Source organism: Neopelma chrysocephalum, unplaced genomic scaffold, assembly GCF_003984885.1.
Source record: "Neopelma chrysocephalum unplaced genomic scaffold, ASM398488v2 Primary Assembly neopelma1_335, whole genome shotgun sequence".
NCBI classification, from domain to species: domain Eukaryota; kingdom Metazoa; phylum Chordata; class Aves; order Passeriformes; family Pipridae; genus Neopelma; species Neopelma chrysocephalum.
The window spans coordinates 454424-476724 of record NW_020897998.1 but is presented as its reverse complement, the minus strand read 5'-3'; the positions used below and the strand labels follow the sequence as shown (position 1 = coordinate 476724).

Genomic DNA, 22301 nt, shown 5'->3' with positions numbered 1-22301 from the left:
AGGTGTCCCTGCTCATGGCAGTGGGGTCAGGACTAGATGGTCCTGAAGGTCCATTCCAACCCCCTAATATTCTATGATTCTAAAATATATCTATACCTACATGTATGTATGTATGGGACATGTGCAACAGTTCTCATATCCCCCTAACTCTCCTCATTTTAGGGACAGCCATCAGAACCAGCTTTCCTTCCCTTCCTCCTGCCTTATTCACATTTCTCCCTGCTATCCATATTCTCAGTTTTTTTTTCCACACACTCTTCTCCTTTTCCCCGTTTCCTCAACTTTCCCAGGTTTCCTCACCTGCCCTTTAAACCCCACACTCCCAGACACGTGTGCCCTGCTGGTATGAACCATCTCTGCTGCACACCTGAGCCCCAGCCCACCCACCCACCTGGCTGCTCCAAGGATGCTCTCATTTGCATCAGGTCACCCACAGGTGACCAGCATTACAGCCCTGCCCTTCCCAGAGACACCAAATATCACATGTACCCTTCAGAAAACAAACACCCCTGTCTCACTGCTGCAATGTAGTCATTCCAAAGCACCATCTGCAATAGTGTTTGCTCCTTTTAATACTTTTAAATGCTCCATTGAGGAAACACTTACAGCTATGCCAGAAGAATGGAGGGATTAGAGTGAGAGCACAGCAGAGAAAGGACACATGGATGGAAAGATCTGGAGGATCATTTACTGCTAATACCTACTTAATACTAACACCTACTGCTATTGCCCACCACAGGGTAAGGAAATCAGAATATCAAGCCAATAACATACAATATGTGGCTGCCCCATCCCTGGAAGTGTCCAAGGCCAGGTTGGACGGGGCTTGGAGCAACCTGGGCTGGTGGAAGGTGTCCCTGCCCATGGCAGGGGGTAGAATGAGATGATCTTCAAGTTCTGTTCCCACCCAAACCCTTCTAATGATTCTTTTTTCAACAGGAAGAGCTAATGTAATTATAATACTGCTTAATTTTAATTTCAGGTGCATTATCACAGAATCCCAGAATGGTTTGGGTGGGAAGGAACATTAAAGCTCATCCAGTTCCACCCCCTGCCATGGGCAGGGACACCTTCCACTAGCCCAGGTTGCTCCAAGCCCCGTCCAACCTGGCCTTGGACACTTCCAGGGATGGGGCAGCCACAGCTTCTCTGGGCACCCTGTGCCAGGGCCTCCCCACCCTCACAGGGAAGGATTTCTTCCCCATATCCCAACTAACCCTGCTCCCTGTCTGTTTAAAGCCTTTCCCCCTTGTCCTGTCAGTCCATGGCCTTGGAAAAACAAGCACTGCATCGATCCATTGCCTTTTATCTCCTTTCTCTGTTCCCCTCACACGCCCCCAGCCTGACCCCCAGCAGCGCAGCGGCACCGACGCCGGGCTGCACAGTGCACTTCTTCCTTTTGAAAACAGCAAAGCACCGAGCTCCCCCTTCGCCCCAAAGCACGTATTCCCCCCCCAGCTCCAGGTTTCTTACCACTGCTAATGCCAGAGTTTGCAATGACTGTTGCCTCGCTCCACTGATCTGCACTGGAGACCGAGTAGGAGCGCTGGTGCAACCCGTCCGGGCGGCTGTTGAAGGACACCAGACTGATCCCACTGGCCATCTGAGACACAGATGTGCTAGTAGTCACGTTCCCTAGGCACAAATGGAAAACAAATCGTGTCAATAGAGAACACAGCACGCACTTTGCACGGGGATGGATGGGTGGATCTTAACAGAGCACACGCAGAGGTTACTGAAGGGGACAAAAGCCAGCTCTCAGCAAAAGGAGGTTCGGTGAATCTGAATCACAAACCTTGGAAAACAAAGGCTGACAAGAACCCATGATCTGAAGGAGCTGGACCCTTCTCACAAGACCTGTTAAAGTTCTACCTCTGGCTCCAGCAGAAATCAGAAAGGACTTTTTGAGATGATTGTATCAAATCATGTCTAAACCCCTGTAATCCCTCTATCTCTCATGTAATCCTACTAGGAGAAAAATTAACTACTTGGAAACTGTAGTAAAAACTTGTGTAACTCCCCAATCAACATAGCCTGTCCCCTTCATTAACATGTCCAGCCAGAGATGCCTTTAAATTGTGTTCTCGTGTCCAATAAAGTATTCCAGTTCCCCCATGACTGGGATCGTTTTAGTTTTCATTTTCTAGACCACCACTGGTTACGCCACCGGCACAAAACCCTCCCTGGAGGCCTCGGCACCACGGCCCTGCCAGCAGGGCTTGGGGACACCACCCACTTCAGCAACCTAGCTCAGAACCCCTGACTAAAGAGCCAGGATTTTCACCATTTCAGCTCGTTCTGCTCATTGAAAACACGATCTTGCACTGCCCTGCCACCGGTCACTTTCTGTAGAGGTTCTCTGCTTGTTACGGAAGAAACTGTGCACAAAAAATGAATTTATTCCTGAAAACCACTCTTCATACAAGCAACTGAGATGGGACAACGAAGCCAACTCAAAGAGTTTAAAAGCATCTACCTCTAAATAATATCTCACACAAGTCTTTCCCCCAAGAGAAACCAAGAGGAGAAAATGACTCCTAGAATTGTGAGACCAAGCAAAAACTTATTTGGGCTTTTAATCTTAAACCAGTGACAAAAAGCACACACTGGACTGACTGCAGGTATCACCCCTGTGTCCCACCCCACAGCAACACACCCATCACAACTCCACCTGAAGGCCTGTGACACAAAAGGGGAGACACAAAGAACAGCCTTTACCCAACAAACACTGGCAATAATTCTGTGTTCTCACCATCACTGAGGAAGAGGACCTTAAAACGCTGGGAGGTGTGTGTGAGGGGGAGCAACAGGGACAGGTTTCTCACCATAAAACAGGAGAAGAGTGACTAAATTTTAGAGCAGAAACAATTAAAACCTTTCCAGAAACTCAGGTTCCTGATGGTCTTGCTCACAACCTGCTATGGGCCAAAGTCTGCTCTCCACAATTTTGGCTTCTGAGCACATTTTACTCCATTCCCAGCACAGGTCTTGCATATTATAGGGCTACAAAGAATTCACAGTGCTAGTTTCCTTCCTCATGGCAGGCTCTCAAAAGGTGCCCCACAGGTCTTCTACAGATTGAAAAATACTCTTAAAAAACACACGTAGAGGGAAAGGAACAGACACAATTTTATAACATACCCTGATACTTTGCATTTCCATTGCACCTTCTACTGATGAGTTCAGAAAAATTAATGAATTAATTTTCAATGCTCCTGTGAGGTTGTTAATTATCTGCTATCATTTCCCCCATTTTTCAGAGGTTAAATGACCCAGGGCCACAAAGGAAGATTGTGGCAGACTTGAAAATAAAACCCAGATCTCCTGACTCCCAGTTCTATCATTATGTCTTTTCCCAGAGCAGCCTTTGGGAAGACAGCAGAGCTTAGTGAACTACTTTGTGTTTATTAGAGTTGGCATAATTGTCCCTTTCTCTCCTCCCCTTTCCCAAGACTAAATCTCATCCTTAGTCCTTAACACGGATCCATCACAGTATCTGTGTCTTCAAAGTACTTACTCAGCCTCGAGAATTTCTGTGTGGCACCTCTGATATGAAACACAGACAGAAAAACCAATTTGTTTAACTATGCAAAGTCTAAAGTGGATTTTGGAACCATGCTGGGACCTCCCAAGGCATGAGGATCGAACTGTAGCTCAGCACCTTAAAATCACAATAGAAAATGGAAACAGGAGCTGACAGTACATATATTTTGAGGTCTCCTAAAAGAAATATCTCCTTCCAAAACCTCCATGATGCTGCTGATGCTCACTTTGAAATACCCATTTCCTCTGTTTTTTAAAATCCAGAAAAAGTATAAACCTTATTAAATTATTTTGATGATCCACCAAATGGAAGGGAGTGGCTGATGTGAGTGACAGAGCTGGAGACCAAATGCACTCTAGAAACTCTAGATTTAGGCCAACATAGACACAACATAAGCAGTGATATTTCTACACTGACATCTTCCACAAGCTTTGGAACACAAGTCTCCACTTTCTAACCACTATGCAAAAGCAAAACCTTAAAAGGAGAATATCTTGACTTCTACACCACCACGCCAGCACCAAAAGCTTTACTTTCACCTTAATCCCATCTGATGAAACTCCAACCTTACCTTATGATATGAACCTGTTGAGAAGTGACTTATTCTGCAAAACGAAGAAGGTTTTTCCTTTCACTTCACCTTTCTGAAGGGTGAGGGCTGCAAGCACAAAACAGGTGCCAAGTGCCATCACGTAACACTTCACTGAGCAGAGGTGCCACTCACTCAGATCTGTCCTTCCTACTGCCATAGTCTGGTAGCCCTGCAACCTGCAACCCTTCCAATAACATTTATTCAGGATTCATTTCCACTCTGTCCAGGTGCTGGGAGGTGTATATTTTCATGATATATCAGACCCTTCTATCCATGGGTAGACATCAGAAGGGCCAGATAACAGAAAACAGTGTGTCCTTTCCTCTCCCTCTCCTCAACGTGTTCAGCTCCAGCCCAAACTCATTATTTACAACCTTATTTAAACGTCATTATTTCCCTATCCATTGGTAATTTTTGCACTAAGTGCAGCTCGCCCAGGACATGTGTCCCACCACCCCAGCAGGCCCCAGTGCTGCACCCCAGAGCGAGGAGCACTGAAAGGCAGCCCCTGCTCCTGCACACGGTGCATCCACACAAAGCTCCTGCAGCACAGTCCCACAGTTCCTCCCACCTACAACAGGCAAACCCCAACCCACACCTGGCAAATGCCCTTTCATTCTCCTCACAGATAAAGCCTCACCAGCAGAGCTGTTCAAAACAGGAGGCCAGCAGTACCCAGTGAAAATTCTGAGGGTGTCCCTGCCCAGGGACTAGAGGAGATATAAAGGTCCCTCCAACCCAAACCACTCTGGGATTCAGTGATTCTGTGAAAAGGGAAGCCTGTGTATTGGGTTAGGCACATGAAGCCTTTACACTGAGCTCCTGCAAGATGCATCCTGCACCTCTTGCCCCCCATCTGTATATCTATATGCACATAAGCACATCTCTCTCCACAGACAGACAGACAGACACCCATCTTCACATTAACCCCAATCTCCTGGACAGTTACCTGGCCCATTCTGGAGCTGTGAAAGAGTTGTCTCTTCAGACACATCCTAAATGCATCAGCTGGTTGCTTAAGTTGATTAGCAGGGGGCAGTTAAATTACTATGCTAATCCATGTATTCTCAGCACTGTTTCCTTGATATGGATATGTGTATATGCTTACTGGGAAGCCTTGATTAGTTCAAGCTTCAATGTGTCAAAGGCTCCAGATTCTTTCCAAAGAATAATTTTAGCTGTACTCACATCCCTAAAGTGTGGGAGCTGATTTGAAAAGGTACTTACCTCTACCATATGCTATTTTTCTTTAAACAATTTGCATTTCAAAGGGAATATGGCATTTATATTTGAATGAATATCAGTATGTTGCCAGAACTTGTCTCAAATGAGCAAAAAAAAAAGATGCTGGTCTCCTATTGAACAAAAATGTTTTCATCTACCAAAGGAGCATCAAAGGAAGAATTCCTCTTTCTAGCTCTAGACAGCTTTATTAAAACTATCTTTTCTGATGTTATAAAATACCCCGTTATGATCGCGCTTACAAAACGTTCAGACAATTAAGTTCCACAAAACCCTTCCAAATTAAGATTCAAGGTAATTTCCAGGTTTGGCCAATGCTCAGCAGAAGTGCCTCTAAGAAGAGTGAGCGTGCTCACACAAAATCCAATTTATATCCCCATTTATTCAGCATAAATCACTGCAAAGAGCAAGTGAAGGCGAGACTGGGCACGAGAGGAATTAAGCCATGTACGTAGGTAATGAGAGGCTGAGAGAAACACACACCCTGGGGGCAGAACGTGTCTCCAGTTCCCAAAAAGAAGGGAGCCACTTCGGCTCTTCCTACTCAGTTGTTCCGGATTTGCAAAACAACAGACCATAAATGCGAGGTTGGGTTAAAATCCTCAGAAATGTTATAAAAATAACTTATACAAACATAGGGTACAAGATGTTAAGGGTGGATCTGGTCGGTAAAAGCCCAAAGATAAAGGCTCTATTACAAAAATTGTAATTAAATAAGCAGTTGAGGTTAATATAAATGTTCTCTTACACACATGCAGTAACTTGTCCCACAAACCAGAAACCACTCAGAGTTTTTGTCACGCTGCTCCTGCAACGGAACAGTTCTGTGGGCAGCATGGCAGCAATTCCTCTTTTGCTGTTTTTTAACTTAGTAGTACAGTGAATCACCGCTGGGCAGCACAGGTTACCTCAACAGACACATCCCTTCAAGCCTTCACCAACCACACCAGCCAGCAATCACACATGCACGAGCAACACAGCTCACTGCACACTAAGGAGTGAGACACAAGTGACTTCGACACACAACTGATCTTCATTTCCCTCTGCAGACACAGCTGTGATTCCTCCCAAACAAATCAGCTGCAAGAACTTACATTCCTGAGTGCAACTAATACACTCTTGGATTTATGAGACCAGCAGATACTGCAAGAGTCATGAAGCAGAACTGCATTTTTCCATGAAGCAGCGGCGTGCGAGACCCGCAGAGAGGCTGCACAGAAAGACTGAATCAGACAAACTGCAGCCCACTGCTATGCTGTCTCCATGGTCAGGGTTTATTTGTGCCAAGCTCTTCATGTTCACAACGAGTTTCTCTTCCGAAAAAAAAAAAAAAAGGAAAAAAAAGGGAAATAAACCTCTTAAGGCCAGAGGGCTGCGCTCACCAGCTGTTAGAACTAATGAAAAATACATTAGAGTTGTGGGTCAGGAAATCCTGACTCTTGATATCAGAGGGTTAATTGTTTCAAATCATGTTGGGTCAATCTGTGTTGCAGGAATTCTCCTATTCTTGAAATGCCCTCTAATTCAGCAAAAGGCACTGTCAAGTAGGTTACATTGGCTGTTGGATGCCCATTCCCAACACACACCCAGCACTGCTCCCTCAAGCCTCTTCAGGCATTAGGGTGGAAAGGGAAAGGGAGAGGCCCCCTTGCTGGCTGCAAAAAGATGGGAAGCATTCCCTTCCCCTGTCCTCTGCATCATGCTCAGGAGTTAATTCCCAGAGTCGTGCAGAAATCTTTCCAGTGGACAAACCCTTCCTGAGAAATGTCAGATCATCCAAGCTGTACTTTCTGCCTCTGCTTCACCTATAGACACAACCCTTGGGACCAGGAAAATTTGGGGATGGCTCTTCTGGGTTCCTTCAGTTTGCTGCCTCAGCATCCATCTTTTCCAGGGGGATCCTCCTTTCCTCACCCATTCTGGAGATCTCACACTGCACTGAAATCTGGGAAAACAGCTACTTCCAGCTCCTTTCCTCTCCAGCTGAGGAGGGTCAGCCTGCACTGGAAGGGAGGCACTGCCCAGGTGTCAGAGCACTCTCTGGCCACGTTCTCAGAAGATCAGTGGGACCAGGGCTCCAACTTCCATAGCCAGCTTCTCCAGTGGGTAAATTCCCTGAAGCAGTGCCATGGATTCTGTTTCAACCTGATGGCACTGTGGAAACAGCACATTGTCTCTGCCCTGGGTTGAGCAAGGATTTAAAATATCTTGAGCTTACTCATATATGGAACAAGAAAGAGTGAGAGGGAGGGTTGGAACTAGATGACCCTTCAGGTCCCTTCCAACCCAAACCACTCTGTGATCCTAAATCTTTCCAAACCACAGTGGTTCCAGTGTTCAAACTCTCCTTCAACACGCTGGCAATCATTTTCAGTAATGTAGCAGGCAACTCGCTTGTGGGTTCTACTTATTTTTAAGATTTTTTTTCCCCCAGAACCATCTATTTACTGACCAAAATTCCTGAGGATAAGCAGCTATTCACAGAGGAAGCCCTTCCATCTCCATCCCCACAACCCAGGCTCGATTAGCAGCGCACAGACCGAGCGGGGTCAATACTAATGAACAAACAAGGCAGTGCCAAGAAATATCCTGGCAGTGAAGGACGTGGTGCTGGGAGTATAACGAGGAAAGCTATTATTCTCAGAGCATGCCAAAGCCACACAGCAAGTGTGGAGGAAAATTAAGTCATCAGAGGAGACATCTCTTCTAAAAGAAAGTTAAACCCAAGATCTTCACCGCGGGCTCCTGCTCAAGATCCCCGACTATTTATTCTGCTGGGATCAAAGGGTGTTTTCCTTTCCTGGCAGTAGTTTTAACAAATAAAAGTAATAAATAAGGTTTGCTTGGCTTTCTGGGTAAGTCCTGACTGAGGTTACCTGCTTGTTCAGGGACTGCAGCTTTAAGACCCAGAGGTTTCACATGGGCAAAAACTCTACTTTGTATTGCTCTTACTTGGTTGTGATTCCTCTTGAGAACCACGAATTGAACATTGCAAAAAATAACAGCACAGAATCAAACCCTTGGCAGGTCCGATGCTGCTGACACCAGAGCAGAGCCGTGCACGTGGGGGCCTGAGGCCAGGGATGCAAAATGCTTCCTAATCCCATCAACTGCCTGTGGAAGTTGTTAATCATGGCACTGGAGAGGGGGTGCTGGGTCTCACCTGCACTGTCAGGATTAACTGAACCAACTCTGGGAGCTTCCCATGAGCTACAACCCTCCCCAAACCCCGTGAGCTGCTTCCAGAGCCTCTCCAGGATGGGGAGGGACGACTGCTGGCATTCCCATATCCTCCTGCCTCTTAAGGAAATGGAACAAAGAAACTTTATTTTCGCAAAAGAGACAATAGCTATGAATGTGAGATGACTTTTTTTTTTTATAGCTATTGCCACTGTAACAGCAGCTAAGTGAATGCATGTCTGCAGTGTGAGCAGTTTTGATAAACAGCCTCTGCGGGCCACACAACGGGGATAATGTATCCTTAAGTACTGCCAATGAGCTGCCATTCTGCACAGCCAATTACTTCTGTGCGTCTGTCACTCAAAGGAAAAATGACTGAGCCCATTAGATCAAACCTTTGTCACTGTTCCTAATGCACTCTTAGGCCTCATTAATCTGAGGGAGCAGCAACACAGCCGCCGGTGCCTCATTGCCTCCCCCACAACAGGCCCACGTGAATCTTCTCATCTCTCCCCCAAGTGCACCACGTTAATCAAGCTCTCCTTATTACCCCGGTCCCTGTCACGGCGGAGAGCGCTCTCTCTCTTAAATGCTCTCATTATGGTCCATCTTTAGAGCCGGCTGAGTGGAAAAAAAAAAAATAGAGGGGAAAAAAAAAAAGAGCCAGATAGAAAGAGAAGAGGAAAAAGCAAGTCCGATCACATTAATATTCATGACAATAATTAGTATTCTAGGTCACTGAATATTCATGCTATTAGTTTGGTTTTTTATGGGTTTGCTGGATGTCCTGATTGCTGGAGTGTGGAGGAAAACAGCATGGTTGGGACTTTAGATGTCAACGGCAGTTCAATACTCCAAACACATTTGTGAATTTTTTTTTCCCCGTTTAGTAAATCAGCTTCAACCCTCCCGATGGCTTTAATGTCTCCAAATCACCGGGGGAAAAAGAACGAACAGCCCAGCGAAGGTCTGAGCCTCCAACCAGTCGGTACCACCCGGAGCAGCCGCCAGGGATCGGCGGGATGGCACCAGGTGGACAGGGCAGAGCCGGGGTTTTATTCAGGATACGGTGCCATGGAGGCATGAAAATCAACCGGAGGGAAACAGGCACGGGCTGAGCAGCACCGACTGCGGCTTGTCTGTCCCCCTCCTGAGGCTCCCGACACACTCCTGCCCTCAGCCCACCTCACCAGCACCGGAGACGGGCACCCTCTGCCCACCTCCAGAAAGGATCCTCAGACAGTTCCTTTTTCCCCTCCTTCCCTAAAGAGAAAACCTAAGCAAATTCTCTCCCCCCCCAGTATTTAACAAATGCAGTTATTTTATCAAATACTTATTTTATTAAGGCTAACACGTGCCCTGCTCCTTTTCCCCCGTTATTGAGGAATACAGGGTACTCATGGTGAAAGTTTCTTGCTCTCTAGTTCTGGAAAGAGCAAATCCTAGTCCACGGGAACAGGAGAAGATGACCTTGAGGGATCCCCCTCTAGTGGGATGAAAGGGAAATCTCGGATGCACTTCAAATTGGGCTTTTTTTCCTCGGAAACGAGCAAACTGACAACTTCTCCTTCCATTTGCTGCAGCTGTGTATCACTGAACTAACAGCAAACCCAACCAAATGGAAAATTGACTCGGGTGATTAATGACAAAAGTAAATCACAAACTTGTATTTGTGGGCTGTGGCAAATCCCTAAACCCCACGTTTCACGTTCAATCCAATCACCTCAGTACCTCGTCAGACTGCAAAATTAGTGACAAACACCTCCCAACAACCAGCTTGTGGGAACCACACCAGATCAAACCTGGCCTTGTCGAGCCCACACTGCCCCAGCACACAACCTCAGGCACCTACAAGTAAAGAATTCAGAGCACATGCAAGAATTTAGGACTCAGTTTAGCATTTGTCTGCAAAGGCACCCACGATCTACAGGCTGTGGAGCAACTGCCTGTGAGCTCTTGGCTTGATAAACATTTTTACTCATCATCAGCTTGATCACAACATCTGAATCCTCACAGTGCCCTCCAATTAAAAAAAATTACTGTATGGTCTACAAAGACCACCGATGATTTGATGGATGATCACAATTAATAACAGCCAGAAAACTCACACTGATAAGAATGTGAAGCTGCTGTTCCTGTGGCATCTGAAATGTCACCCAGAGTTAGCAGATAACAACCTTCAGCACCCTTAACGACGGCCTGGAACTCACACATTTTGGGATACTTCACATACTGTACAGTCACTACTGTAAGGAAATTTAATAGCACCAAATTATTTAAATGAAGTGTTAATCAGGAAACTATTTATCTCTACACCATAAGCTATTTTTAGATGTGAACTTTCTACATCAGTGGCTCTTGCTGCAGCTCAGGCTTTGGGTTGTTTGGAGAGGAGAAGAAATAAATGACTCCTGGGAGGGATTTGAGGAACAAGTTCACCTTCAGGTCAATCAGCTCAAAGCCAACCCAACTTGGGAGTAAATGAAACCTGGACCCAACTTCTGCTCCAAAGTCAGCAAGAGCTGAGTCAGCTTCCAGAAGAGACTGGCCAGAGGGATGGACAGGACTCTGGCCCTGCTGCATTATTAGAGAAGGTTGGAACTGAGCAAGTCCAAGAGTTATCCTTTTCTGAAGGACTTCCAACTGAGCTGTGTCAACAGAATGATGCTCAGTGCCACATAAATTTAATTTAAATTTCAGTTCCTTAAGCATCACTAAGATACCAGAAAATTAACATGATTTTAGATTAAAGGGAATAAACATCTATTTCCCCCAACTCACAGATTCCCACCAAGTTAGCTTACAAGAACAGGGACCTTTCCTAAAGCCATGGTTGATAAGCCTAGATATAACATAGGTAACACAACTAAAACAACACCCCATGTCTCTTTATTTTCTGGGAGAAGCTGCCACACAGAATCCCAGTTCTTTCAGGATAAACCCCAAACTGCACCTCCAAGAAAGCCCAGGGGCCAGTTTTCAACTAAAAGTCAACCTTTTTCCAGGCAGTGTCTGGCTTTGCAGCAGCAGAGCAGCCTCACCTTCTAGTCATTGGTCTGCTTTGTGACAGAGCACACAAAACACTCCTTTTCCTTGATGCTGTTTCACTTCAGTTTGGACAGTGTCCTACCATGACCATGTGTACCTTCCATGACTAATGCCTGATGCCAAGGGAAAAGAATTTTCCCAGTCCTTGTGTCAGTGGAAACCCAGCAGAAAGAGTAAAGATCTGGAGGTTTTTTCTCTTCATCTATTCTCATAAAGATCTTCATTTTTTTACATCTCTGAAATGAAAATTCTCAAGGACTGGAACGTGGCTTTTGTTGATAAGATGATTATTACCCAGAGACACCTGCTTTGTTTGGGATGAAAACATTTATGGACTGGGATAACTGTCACTAAGAGATGGTTATTATATGTCTGCTTGTCAAAGTCTTTAAAACCAGAAAAACAACCATGTTCAGACCAGAAATGCCACAAAGCATGACAAAATTCCATGTGCTAGGAATGAAAGACTTTTAAACTTCACCTTCTGCGTGTGACCCCTATGGCAATTAAACCTAACAGCAAACCTTGCACCTCCTGCTTGGCTGTTACAACTTGGATTGCCAAATAACTGAGTTTGCCCCTCCTGAATTCACAGCATCACCCTGAGCAGCCTAATTCCTTCTACCCTGCTCATACCAATGCTATGGGAAGCATCTTGGGAAAGATGAATTACAAGAAATTCCACTAAGAGCCAGAGAAAACTATCTGCTGAGCACTCATGAAAAATTAATTTAGAACATGTCAGTTATAGGCAATCCAACAGGCATCTAATCTATAGATCTGCTGGCCAAGCTGGCACTGACATCCATCCTTAAGGGGCAGCTTCCAAACAGTGTTTAACTGACCATCAATGTCTTTAAATGAAGACATCATTTCATATAAGCACTATGTGACTGCTTTGGGGAAGAGGTAACATGCAACAGTGAGAATATAGTGAATTTTCAGGCCTAAAACTAAAAATAGCAAGTGTTGATTCTTTCTATGTGGTTCAAGCTTCATCCATGCACAGATCCATGCACAGAAACCTCCCTGTGAAAAACTACTACCAAGTTCAGCCCTGTAATCAGTTTTAAAGCCCCACAGAAGCTGAAGACAACATTTTCCCAGGAAAAGCTCTGAGACAGCAGCACAGCCTGCAAGGGGTAATTTGCAGGTGTTTTTAGCTGCATGACAGGTAACTGCAGATACATCAGACACCCTCCTGGCACTCCAGAACCCAGCACCGAGTACCTACAGGTCTCCCACCCAACAGAAGCTGTGACCAAAATACCTGAGCACAGCAAGGTTCAGACTAGCAAACCAGGCACAGCCTGGGACAGTGTCTTTTTTTTACAGTATTAATATTCCCCTATTTTAAAATCCCTCTCTGCAATGCAGCTCTTCAGCCTCACCTGAACACGAGAATATCGGGAGGGACACACGGACTGATGCAGAGCTGAGCTGCTCTGCTGGCAGGGACTTCCCAGATCCAGTGTGTCCTACTAGTTTCTTAATTTCATTTGCATTTCTTTGGGTTTTTTTAAGTAATACTTTCCTGATGAGCAGTTAATTTTTCTGTTTGCTTTTAATCCAGTAGCAAGCAGCAGATGCTGACCAGACATGAAAACCAGCAAAGTCTTTCAGTATTTCTAAGCAACATGATGAAGAAGCCAAGAGAGAGCACAGAAGCTTCAACTACTCCCACAGTGTTATTTGAAACCCACTATCTAAAAGTAGAGCTGTTTTCCAGCATTTGCACTTTCTGGACTGATGAATTTGCCTCAGTGTGATCAAACCTCAGGCTGGCCAGGACACACACACAGTGCTCCCACCAGTGCCAGGGAGAGCTGTCTGCTCTGCACTGTCATGGAAAGCCTCCCTCTGACCTGGCAGTCCAAGCATAAGCAAAATTCCATGCTATAAATGTATTTTATCACATATCTCTGAATATGTTTCCAAAAACGTACTTCTCTGGAGCAATCAAGCAATTTTTGCCTGTGTTCAAATGGTTTAAAAACAGAAATCTCTACTTGGAACATCTTACCCCTGGCTTTATTGACTCAGCCCAGCACTTTTCTTCCCTAAATAACAAACTATATTGAAAAACAAAAGCACTCCCTGTACCCAGTCATCTAAATTAAACAGCAAACTGCAGGGGTGTCTGCTCAGTGGCACCACTTCCAAAATCCATCTCAACCAGCAAGCATTCCCATTTGGAAGAGATCAAACTTCTCCATTTTCTCCTAATAGATCAAACTTCTCCATTTTCTCCTAATACAGGGAAACACACACTGCAAACACACAGGGAACTACACCTTGACTTGAAGCTCTGGGGGTTGGAATGAGATGATCTTTGAGGTCCCTTCCAACCCCAGCCATTCTGGGATTCTGTGAAGCATCAGGTAACCACCACCACTCAAGTGAAGACTCCTGAACACCCAGCTGACCGAGCTCCTTCCCAGGGCTGCTGATCCCAGTGGGTGCTGCACAGGGACAGGAGTGTGTGTGGATGGGGTTTTTGGCACATGGAGGGGTCTGTGTTAATCATAAATGCAAAAGGCACTCAGCACTTTATGGAGACCATCCCAAACATGCTGACAGAACTTCCACTAGACCATTAGGAGTTTTGTATAAGCTGCACATTTCACAAGATAAATTGTCACAAATGTTTTCTCTTAATGCAATTTTTTAAAATCCACTCAGCTGTATGGACAAGTACTTCAGGGAACAATAAACTTCTTTGTTTAGAGCTCTCAAGGAGCTATAAACTACTTCCATAAACTAATTAGAACAGCTCTCTACAGAAGAATCTTGCTCTTGGAAAGTCCAAAATTATGAATCCTTCTAAAAGCGGAAAGAAGGGCTGTGGATCCCACCAGGAAGCCATAAAGAGCCCTTTCAAATCACACAGCATTTGTTTTTCATAAGTACTAGACCTAATAGATCATCAATTCTGCCCATTTGTTAATTTCTGTGAAAGTATGCAGGGTTTTGGCAAGCATAAGGTAACAAATTCACAATGACAGACATTGAAGGCTCCTCAGAACCTCCTGTGCAGGACAGACCAGCAGCCAGGGCTTGAAAAGTTCCACACGAGCGGATTTGTAAATTACAGAATCATGGAATAGTTTGGATTGGAAGGGACCTTAAAACCCACTTAGTTCCAAGTCCCCTGCCACGGGCAGGGACACCTTCCACTGTCCCAGGTAGCTCCAAGCCCCATCCAACCCGGCCTTGGACACTATCACCAGACATCTTCCCCACCCCAGTCACACACGAGAACTGCCTGCAGGCACTAGAAATGCTGTTTTCTCCCATTTTTTCCCATTTTTCCCCTAGCACGGTGCTCTCTTACCTGAATTTGGCGAGATGTGTAAACTGCTCATGTCCTTGGAGAGGCCGTTGGTTTTGGGACTGGAGATGGGTGCACAGGCTGACGTGGCTCGGGGGGGCCTCTTCCCAGGGACCTTCACAGTGGTTCTCAGCAAGTCGATTTCTTTCCCGTGAACGTTCTGCATGTAGTCCTGGCAAGAGGGGAGAGAGACCCAAAACCCAGCATCAAACAGGGAGTTCTACAAACAACAGAATTAACAGACCTGGTTCCATAAGACTTTGGCCCTACATCCACTGACAGCACCCACAGTATGGTTTTCCCCTTCCTTCCATTTTCTTGATAATCCCTTGCTACTACATACAATTAATCCCAAAAGTCTGGAGCTTTCTACCCTCAAACTACCAGCTGGAGTCTGGTTTGAGCTATATGTAGGAGTTCACGAGCTAGAAGGTCCCAAACAGAGATGACAAAGCTGAGTGTCCCTCATGAGCACATTTACTTGTGTCTCCTTTCTGCCAGTGTGTTATTGCCCTTATCTCTTCCTCAAATTTGGCTGAAGTGGATCAGCAGGCACAAAAGGGCACCAGCAGGTAAGGCTTGGCCAATTCCAGCTTTGCTTCCTTAGAATATGAGACCCTTCCTCCACCCATACAAGAAATCACAGAAGGGAAAGAACCATGCAAATTGCTTCTGATTAGAGGAAGCACTAAAAGCTGGGAGCCAGACGTGGAAAAGGCTTTTGCTAATTCCTGTTTGGAAAGCCCAAATGAGGAAAGAAATGGAAGAGCAAATAGACACATAAAAATGGTGTTTTTATCAGAAAGCAATCGATTAAGGTCAGCCAGCCACTGAGGCTGCAATCCTGGGATACATTCAGCAGAGATATTTCCAGGAGAGATGGTGAATGACACCACAAGACAGCAAAGTTCTCATTTCCTGGTACACAGGGTTGTGGTTACTCACATTCCAGAAAAAGTGCTTGAAACTAGAACAACTATGAGGGCACTAAAGGAAACAAAAGAGATGGTGTCTTACAGAGGACAGGCAAGAGGGGACACACAGGAGAGCAAAATCAAGGGTGAAAAGGGACAAGATCACTGCACAAAAAGACATCTGGGTTGTCCAGAGAAGCTGTGGCTGTCCCTGGATCCCTGGGAGTGTCCAAGGCCGGGTTGGATGGGGCTTGGAGCAGCCTGGGCTAGTGGAAGGTGTCCCTGCCCATGGCAGCAGATGGAATGGGATGGTGTTTAAAGTCCCTTCCAACCCAAACCAGTCTGTGATTCCACGATTAAATATCCCAAAAGGAGAACAGCAGGATGAACTGGTTGGAAAGAGATCTGGGCTGAAGTTCTTGAGTTAAGCTGGAGAGCATGGGAATGGTATTCCTGAGTCACTTCTGTGGGGAGGCAAAAAGTCTTAATTCCTTTTCAGACGGAACCTGATCGCCTCGCAGAGACCTGGGTGACACCGTGGGCACCTGCAGGAGCTAAGATGTAACTCCCCCTTGTCCAAGTCATCAGGGCAAGACTCAGCCAGATGACAGGAGTTAGATGACAGACTGCCTGCACAGACCTGGACACCACCAGAGCAAACATTTCACACGAAAACTCCTGAGTGTACCCCAGATCTGCATCACTGCTGCCACAGTACAGGGAACAATCAGCTCCCTCATCAAGATTCTTTCACCTTTGGCAGCTTTTACAATGCAAATTATATATTCTGCTCAAAATCCATCAAAAACCTGGGACCAGCATTAATTTCTTCCCAGCTAACAGTAAACTGTGATAAACCCCCCAGACTAAGCCATCACACCAGGTTATTTCTCCCTAGCTGAGAAGTATTAACAGTAAAAGGTGGGGCCTGAACAATTCCTGGGGAGAGGACGCAGAGCTCTGCTGCCAAAAGAAACAAAGGCAATCCATTAAGGAAAATTCCTTTACTAGGTGTTAGATAGAGACGAACAAAAGCGTTTCATCCATAAATTATCAAGTTGGCGGAACTTTCTTGTTCGGTGTCAGTTCTTCGCAAATTAAAATACAATAAGCAGAAGATAATTGAGCATTTATTGCTTATGGGCTCTAAAATGAGGCTTAATCAGAGAGTGACTAAAACTCGGCACGTGCTCTTTTCTAATAGACATGTTTTATTTCATGTACAACCACAGAGTGCTCCACTTCCACTGCAGAAGGAGGTGTTTATTCCGGATTCCTCAGACGAACGGGATGTACGACTTCCCTGCCAGCTCGTGAGATGTGACAGGGCGTTATTAAAGCCCTTTTAATTGGGATTGAACCAAGCTTAAGGTGAGCTATAAACCATTTGAGAGAGCAAGTGAATGTTGGCAAACAGAAAATAAATGCGTTGCAGCCACACCGTTATTAGACCAAAGTGCCCCAGCACAACAGATGCCACGTAGGTATTAATGTCAGCTTAAATATTTATGGGGATATATCAAATGTAAATAATAAAGGCTCTTTCATTGTGTGCAGGATGCATAGCGATAATCTGTGCATCCCCCCCGAGGAGGGGGGCCAGGCCCACATTCCCAGCCGGCGGAGGGAGCTCCGTCAGATCCCGCTCGGGGAATAGAACTTCAAACTACAAAATAATGTGGCGGCTTCAGAAGCGCAATGGAGGGTTTGATCAGATTAGAACAGATGAGGGTCTTGCTGTCATCTGGAATATGCTGTGTTAAAGAGAAGACAGCAAGCCAGATTTTGATATGCAAATGGTACAGAGATAACTCCCCGAGATGTTAGTTGTAGAAAATGCTGATCCGAGAAAAAAGGGGAAAAAACCCTTTAACAAGGCATGAGGGTAATTCAAAGCCAAGTACTTTTAAACAGCACTTAACAAGTCCCTAGAGCCCACTCAACAGTGGGCCACCCCAGACGTGCCATCTTCTGCCCCTCAACAGCTTGAAAAAGTAGTAATTGTGAATCCATTTGCATTTTTCTTCTCAACTTGTCCGTGTTCATCACTCAGCAAGGCAGGGGGAAAAAAATAAAAAAAAAAAAAATAAAGCAAGCAGCAAAGGAGAGGGACCCCTCCCCAAACATGTGGCTCAGAGGAGAAGCTGGTGCCCTGGTGCCCACACCTTCGCCATCGCTTGTTTTTTACATTTCGCTCCTAATTATGTTGCATCTATCGCCATACACTTAATTAGCTGCATTAATGTGATTTCTTTTCACATAGTCAAGCAATTAAGAGCTATGATTGAGTTTCATTCAATTAGCCTCAACAAACATGCTAATTGATGTCCCAGATGCAAATGAGGTGCAGTGAGAGAAACCTGCCAGCAATCGCAGAGCTGTGGCGGGGGGACCGGGGCTGGCTGACAACAGCTCGGCCTCGCAGGGCTCCCCGTCCTTCCCCGGCGGGGGGACACGGCCGGCAGGGCCCCACAGCCGGCAGGGCCCAGGAGCTCCCTCAAGGAACGGCGGGCGCGGATCAAACCAGCGGCGTCCGCAGCTCCCAGCGTGGGCAGGAGCCGGAGTGATCGGAGCGTTCTCCCGGCTACGGGAAGGCCGCGGCCCCTCAGCCGGGCCTGGCTGGGCCCTCACCCCACGGCCCCTCAGCCGGGCCTGGCCGGGCCCTCACCCCACGGCCCCTCAGCCGGGCCTGGCCGGGCCCTCACACCGCGGCCCCTCAGCCGGGCCTGGCCGGGCCCTCACACCGCGGCCCCTCAGCCGGGCCTGGCCGGGCTCCCTCCCCGCGGCCCCTCAGCCGGGCCTGGCCGGGCCCTCACGCCGCAGCCCCTCAGCCGGGCCTGGCCGGGCCCTGACCCCGCGGCCCCTCAGCCAGGCCTGGCCAGGCCCTCACGCCACGGCCCCTCAGCCGGGCTTGGCCGGGCTCTCTCCCTGCGGTCAGCACTAACTGGCAGCTCCATCTTAGTCAGCTGCGGGGCGATGCCGCCGCCGCCAGCGCGCACCGATCCATCACGGATCCCCCAAAACGCGCTCCCCGCGTCGATTCCCATCGCTTTTCATCCCCGGGTCACCGGCAGCGGCTCCCGTGCGGTGCCGCCGAGGTGTTAATTTGACTACTCAAGGCCATTGACCATTATCTACGGGACTAAACAAACTGCTAAAACATCGGGGGAAAATCAAAACCGCCGCATTGACTGAAGATGACACCAAGTATCACTTGACAGCACTACGAAATGAATTGCCTTGAGTAAGAAAGATACGATGTGCCATGACACAGAATAATGTAAAGTAAAATTACTTCAGTTCTGCTCTTAATACGGCTCTCTGTTTACAACAGCAGAAATTAATTTCACCAATTAACTGAGCAGAAGCCTTTCAGACATGCAAATTGAGCAAACGGGTATGATCATGTTTTCTAAACAGACCCACCAAAAACAGTCACTGCTATTTCGGGGGCCCCTTTTGTCTCCCAGCACCAGCGGTTGTTACGTTTGCTGCCACACACCGCAGTGGCTCCTGACAGCCCCCAAAGCTGGAGAAGACACTCCACTGAGGGCCACAAGCTGAACCCAGGCTACGTGGTGGTTCCAGCCCAGCAGACTGACAGCAGGCAAACATCTCCACTTCCACGGCCACACTCAGGGCTGCTGCCGCCTGCTTGGCCCCGTTTTCGAGGGGGAGGACACACGGAACTGACTGAGGGAAAGGCAGAACGTGATGGCTGCTGCTTCCACGAAGGTGGGACACAAACTCACACTGTTCAGGTCTATCACAGCCATCTCAAATACCTCACTAAAGGACCACTGAGCATGTGGCAGCATAGAATTATCATCAATAAATGGTTTGGGCTGCAAGGGACATTAAAGACCTTCCCTTTCCAACTTCTGCCATGGGCAGGGACATCTTCCACTAGCCCAGGTTGCTCCAAGCCCTGTCCAACCTGGCCTTGGACACTTCCAGGGATGGGGCAGGCACAGCTTCTCTGGGCAACCTGGGCCAGGGCCTCCCCACCCTCCCAGGGAAGGATTTCCTCCCAATATCCAATCTAAATCTACCCTCCCTCAGCTGAAGCCACCCCCCATTGCCCTATCAATGGAGCATGGTTGCTCCCTACTTGGGTTAAAGGCATGGCTCAGGTTAGTTATCAAAAACATGGATATCAAAAAAGTTTCACATCATGGCACTGGGTGAAACGGTTTCAAAGCTCACACTGAAACCACCCACCTGGGCACTGCCATGTGTCATAACACTGAAATTTAATAAACTACCTGGTCCCTCCTAGAGGGTCTCCCCACGTGTTTCTCCCACAACATATGAAAGGAGAGACCCTCTGAGAGCAGTGAATTTCCGTGGCTATAACAGTACACAGCTATGAATATCACTTTTTTTTCCTTTTCAGCTATTCAAATCTCTCAAAGCTTGTTTTTCCAACACTAGGAACACGTCCAGGCCTAGAATCCTTCCCAGTTCTGTCCCTGGTTTACACCGTGCTTTTGATGAGCTTCTTCCCCATTCCTAGAAGTGTTCAAGGCCAGGTTGGACGGGGCTCTGAACAACCTGGTCTAGTGGAAGGTGTCCCTGCCCAAGGCAGGGAGTGGAATGAGATGAGCTTTAATGTGCCTTCCATCCCCAACCATTCCATGATTCTATAAAAAACACCTGCACTTTGTGGCAGTTTCCCCCCACCATTCAGTTGGGCATAACACTCCTAAGGCTCCACTTACTGAGGCTGAAATAGTGTTTCCTGGTCTGAGGTGCAATAAAAATTATTATGGAAAAGAAAGTTTATGGTTGCACCTCTGGATGACGTTTTAAAGACTGTGTGCAGCGTATTTTTTGAAAGACAATTCCAGTCCTGTGAGATGACCTATAGGACCCACAAAAGCCATTGTTCACCCTCATCAGCAACAACCAACCAAACCCTCTTCCCCCTGAAACGGGAGCAGAGCAGGAAACGGAAGGAGCCCTGACTTTTGTGCCTCTCTGTGGCAGTCAGACATTTTTATGGCGAAACACCGTCTGGAAAAGATGCAAAACAAAATTGCTAAACTGCAAAAAGAAGAAAAGGAAGGGAGGGGGGGAGAAGAAAAAAAACAAAAGGCCCCCTTCCCTTTGCTTATTGAGTTCAAAGGCATAACATGCAGCACCCTGCAGCAAATGGGAAGCTACACTAATTTTAAAGCCATAAAATGCTATAAAGTGCCCTGCGGGGCAGGACTACACTGAAGCTAGTTGCACCTAAATAAGCCATGGTTCATTTACTTCGCAGCTTAGCCTAATGTAATCATCAGTGGATTCCTAGCCTAGAGTTGTAACAGGCAAATAGCCGCTGCCGCCGAGGCGACACTCCCAGCCATGGAGGGGCCGCCGCCACACCGCTGTTGATTAGAAAATTTTTCAGTTTTGACAAGCCCTTAATGAACATAAATCGCTCCTTGATTGGTTTCCATTTGGGGCCACGGGCACACCTCAGAAAAAAACAAAAGTCTCCCAAGCCCTCGCCCTCCTGCTTCCCAGGAAGGACCCGAGCCACGGACCGACCGCCGGGTTACGAGCCACGGTGGAATATACTCATCACATGGTGCTGGGGAATTAGCCATCCCCCCCTCGCATAGAAACACGGGGGTAATGCCACTCAGCTCCATCATACGTAGTTAATCTTAAGAAAAGCAATGAAATGTTATTTTCTGAGGAGAAGAGAGGAATGAAAAGGCATTCTGGAAACCACCGATCACCCTAAAGCGCTGTGTCCTGACAAAAAGAAGGTCATCACCAATCTGTTTTATTCACATTGGGAATCAAGAACATTAAATTTCAGTAATAAAAAGCATTGCCTATATCTATACTGTGGTGTTCAGTCTGCTCCATCAATGTTTTGGGGGCAGGGGATGAAGCCAGGGCAACACTTGGAACACAACAGCAACAAAACATTGGTCTTTCTGTAAATGGATCACTCATTTTCATAAAATTTTAAGAAAATTCTTCCCTCTGCACTTTGCTTCTCATTAAGCCTTTTGTAAAGAGAGCTGCTGTAAAAGACAAACCAGAGTTTTACCATCCTGAGTAATTTATGAAGCATTTACACCCACAGCAGTTCGCTCGGCTGGACAGGAAGCTCTCATCTTATAAACACCCCTGACTAATTAATGGCTTGGCTTTTGCCATTTAAATTGCAGCTCATTCTGATCCCAAGAATTTTCCTTGACTTTCTGAAGAGAGAGCAGACGGATATGACGCTGAAACGTGTCTCTGCTCCAAGTTTGCACAGCTCTGCCACAGCAGTGCTGTGGTTGCCACATTCCTGACTGTTGGCTCCCTCGAGGGCAGAGAGACCTCAACACATCAGAGATGGGCCATCACCAACCCCAGGAAGTTTAACAAAGACAAGTGCTGGATTCTGCACGTGGGATGGGGCAACCCTGGATGTACAGACAGGCTGGGAATGAGAGCTGG

The 22301-nt window shown here is 46.8% G+C and overlaps 1 protein-coding gene across 10 annotated transcripts in view; it reads right to left on the bottom strand.

The window, feature by feature from the left end:
- The window catches only part of AGAP1 (ArfGAP with GTPase domain, ankyrin repeat and PH domain 1), a 301541-nt gene that overhangs the window by 94727 nt on the left and 184513 nt on the right, over nucleotides 1–22301 (bottom strand). For 8 of the 10 annotated variants that reach the window (XM_027705461.1, XM_027705463.1, XM_027705466.1 and 5 more), the window contains 2 exons: nucleotides 14941–15109; nucleotides 1474–1635 (listed from right to left, as the gene is read on the bottom strand). In XM_027705461.1, the coding sequence (XP_027561262.1) occupies nucleotides 1474–1635; nucleotides 14941–15109 (331 nt within the window). The remainder of the gene's footprint in view (nucleotides 1–1473; nucleotides 1636–14940; nucleotides 15110–22301) is intronic. The other 2 variants (XM_027705467.1, XM_027705468.1) reach the window with 1 other exon arrangement.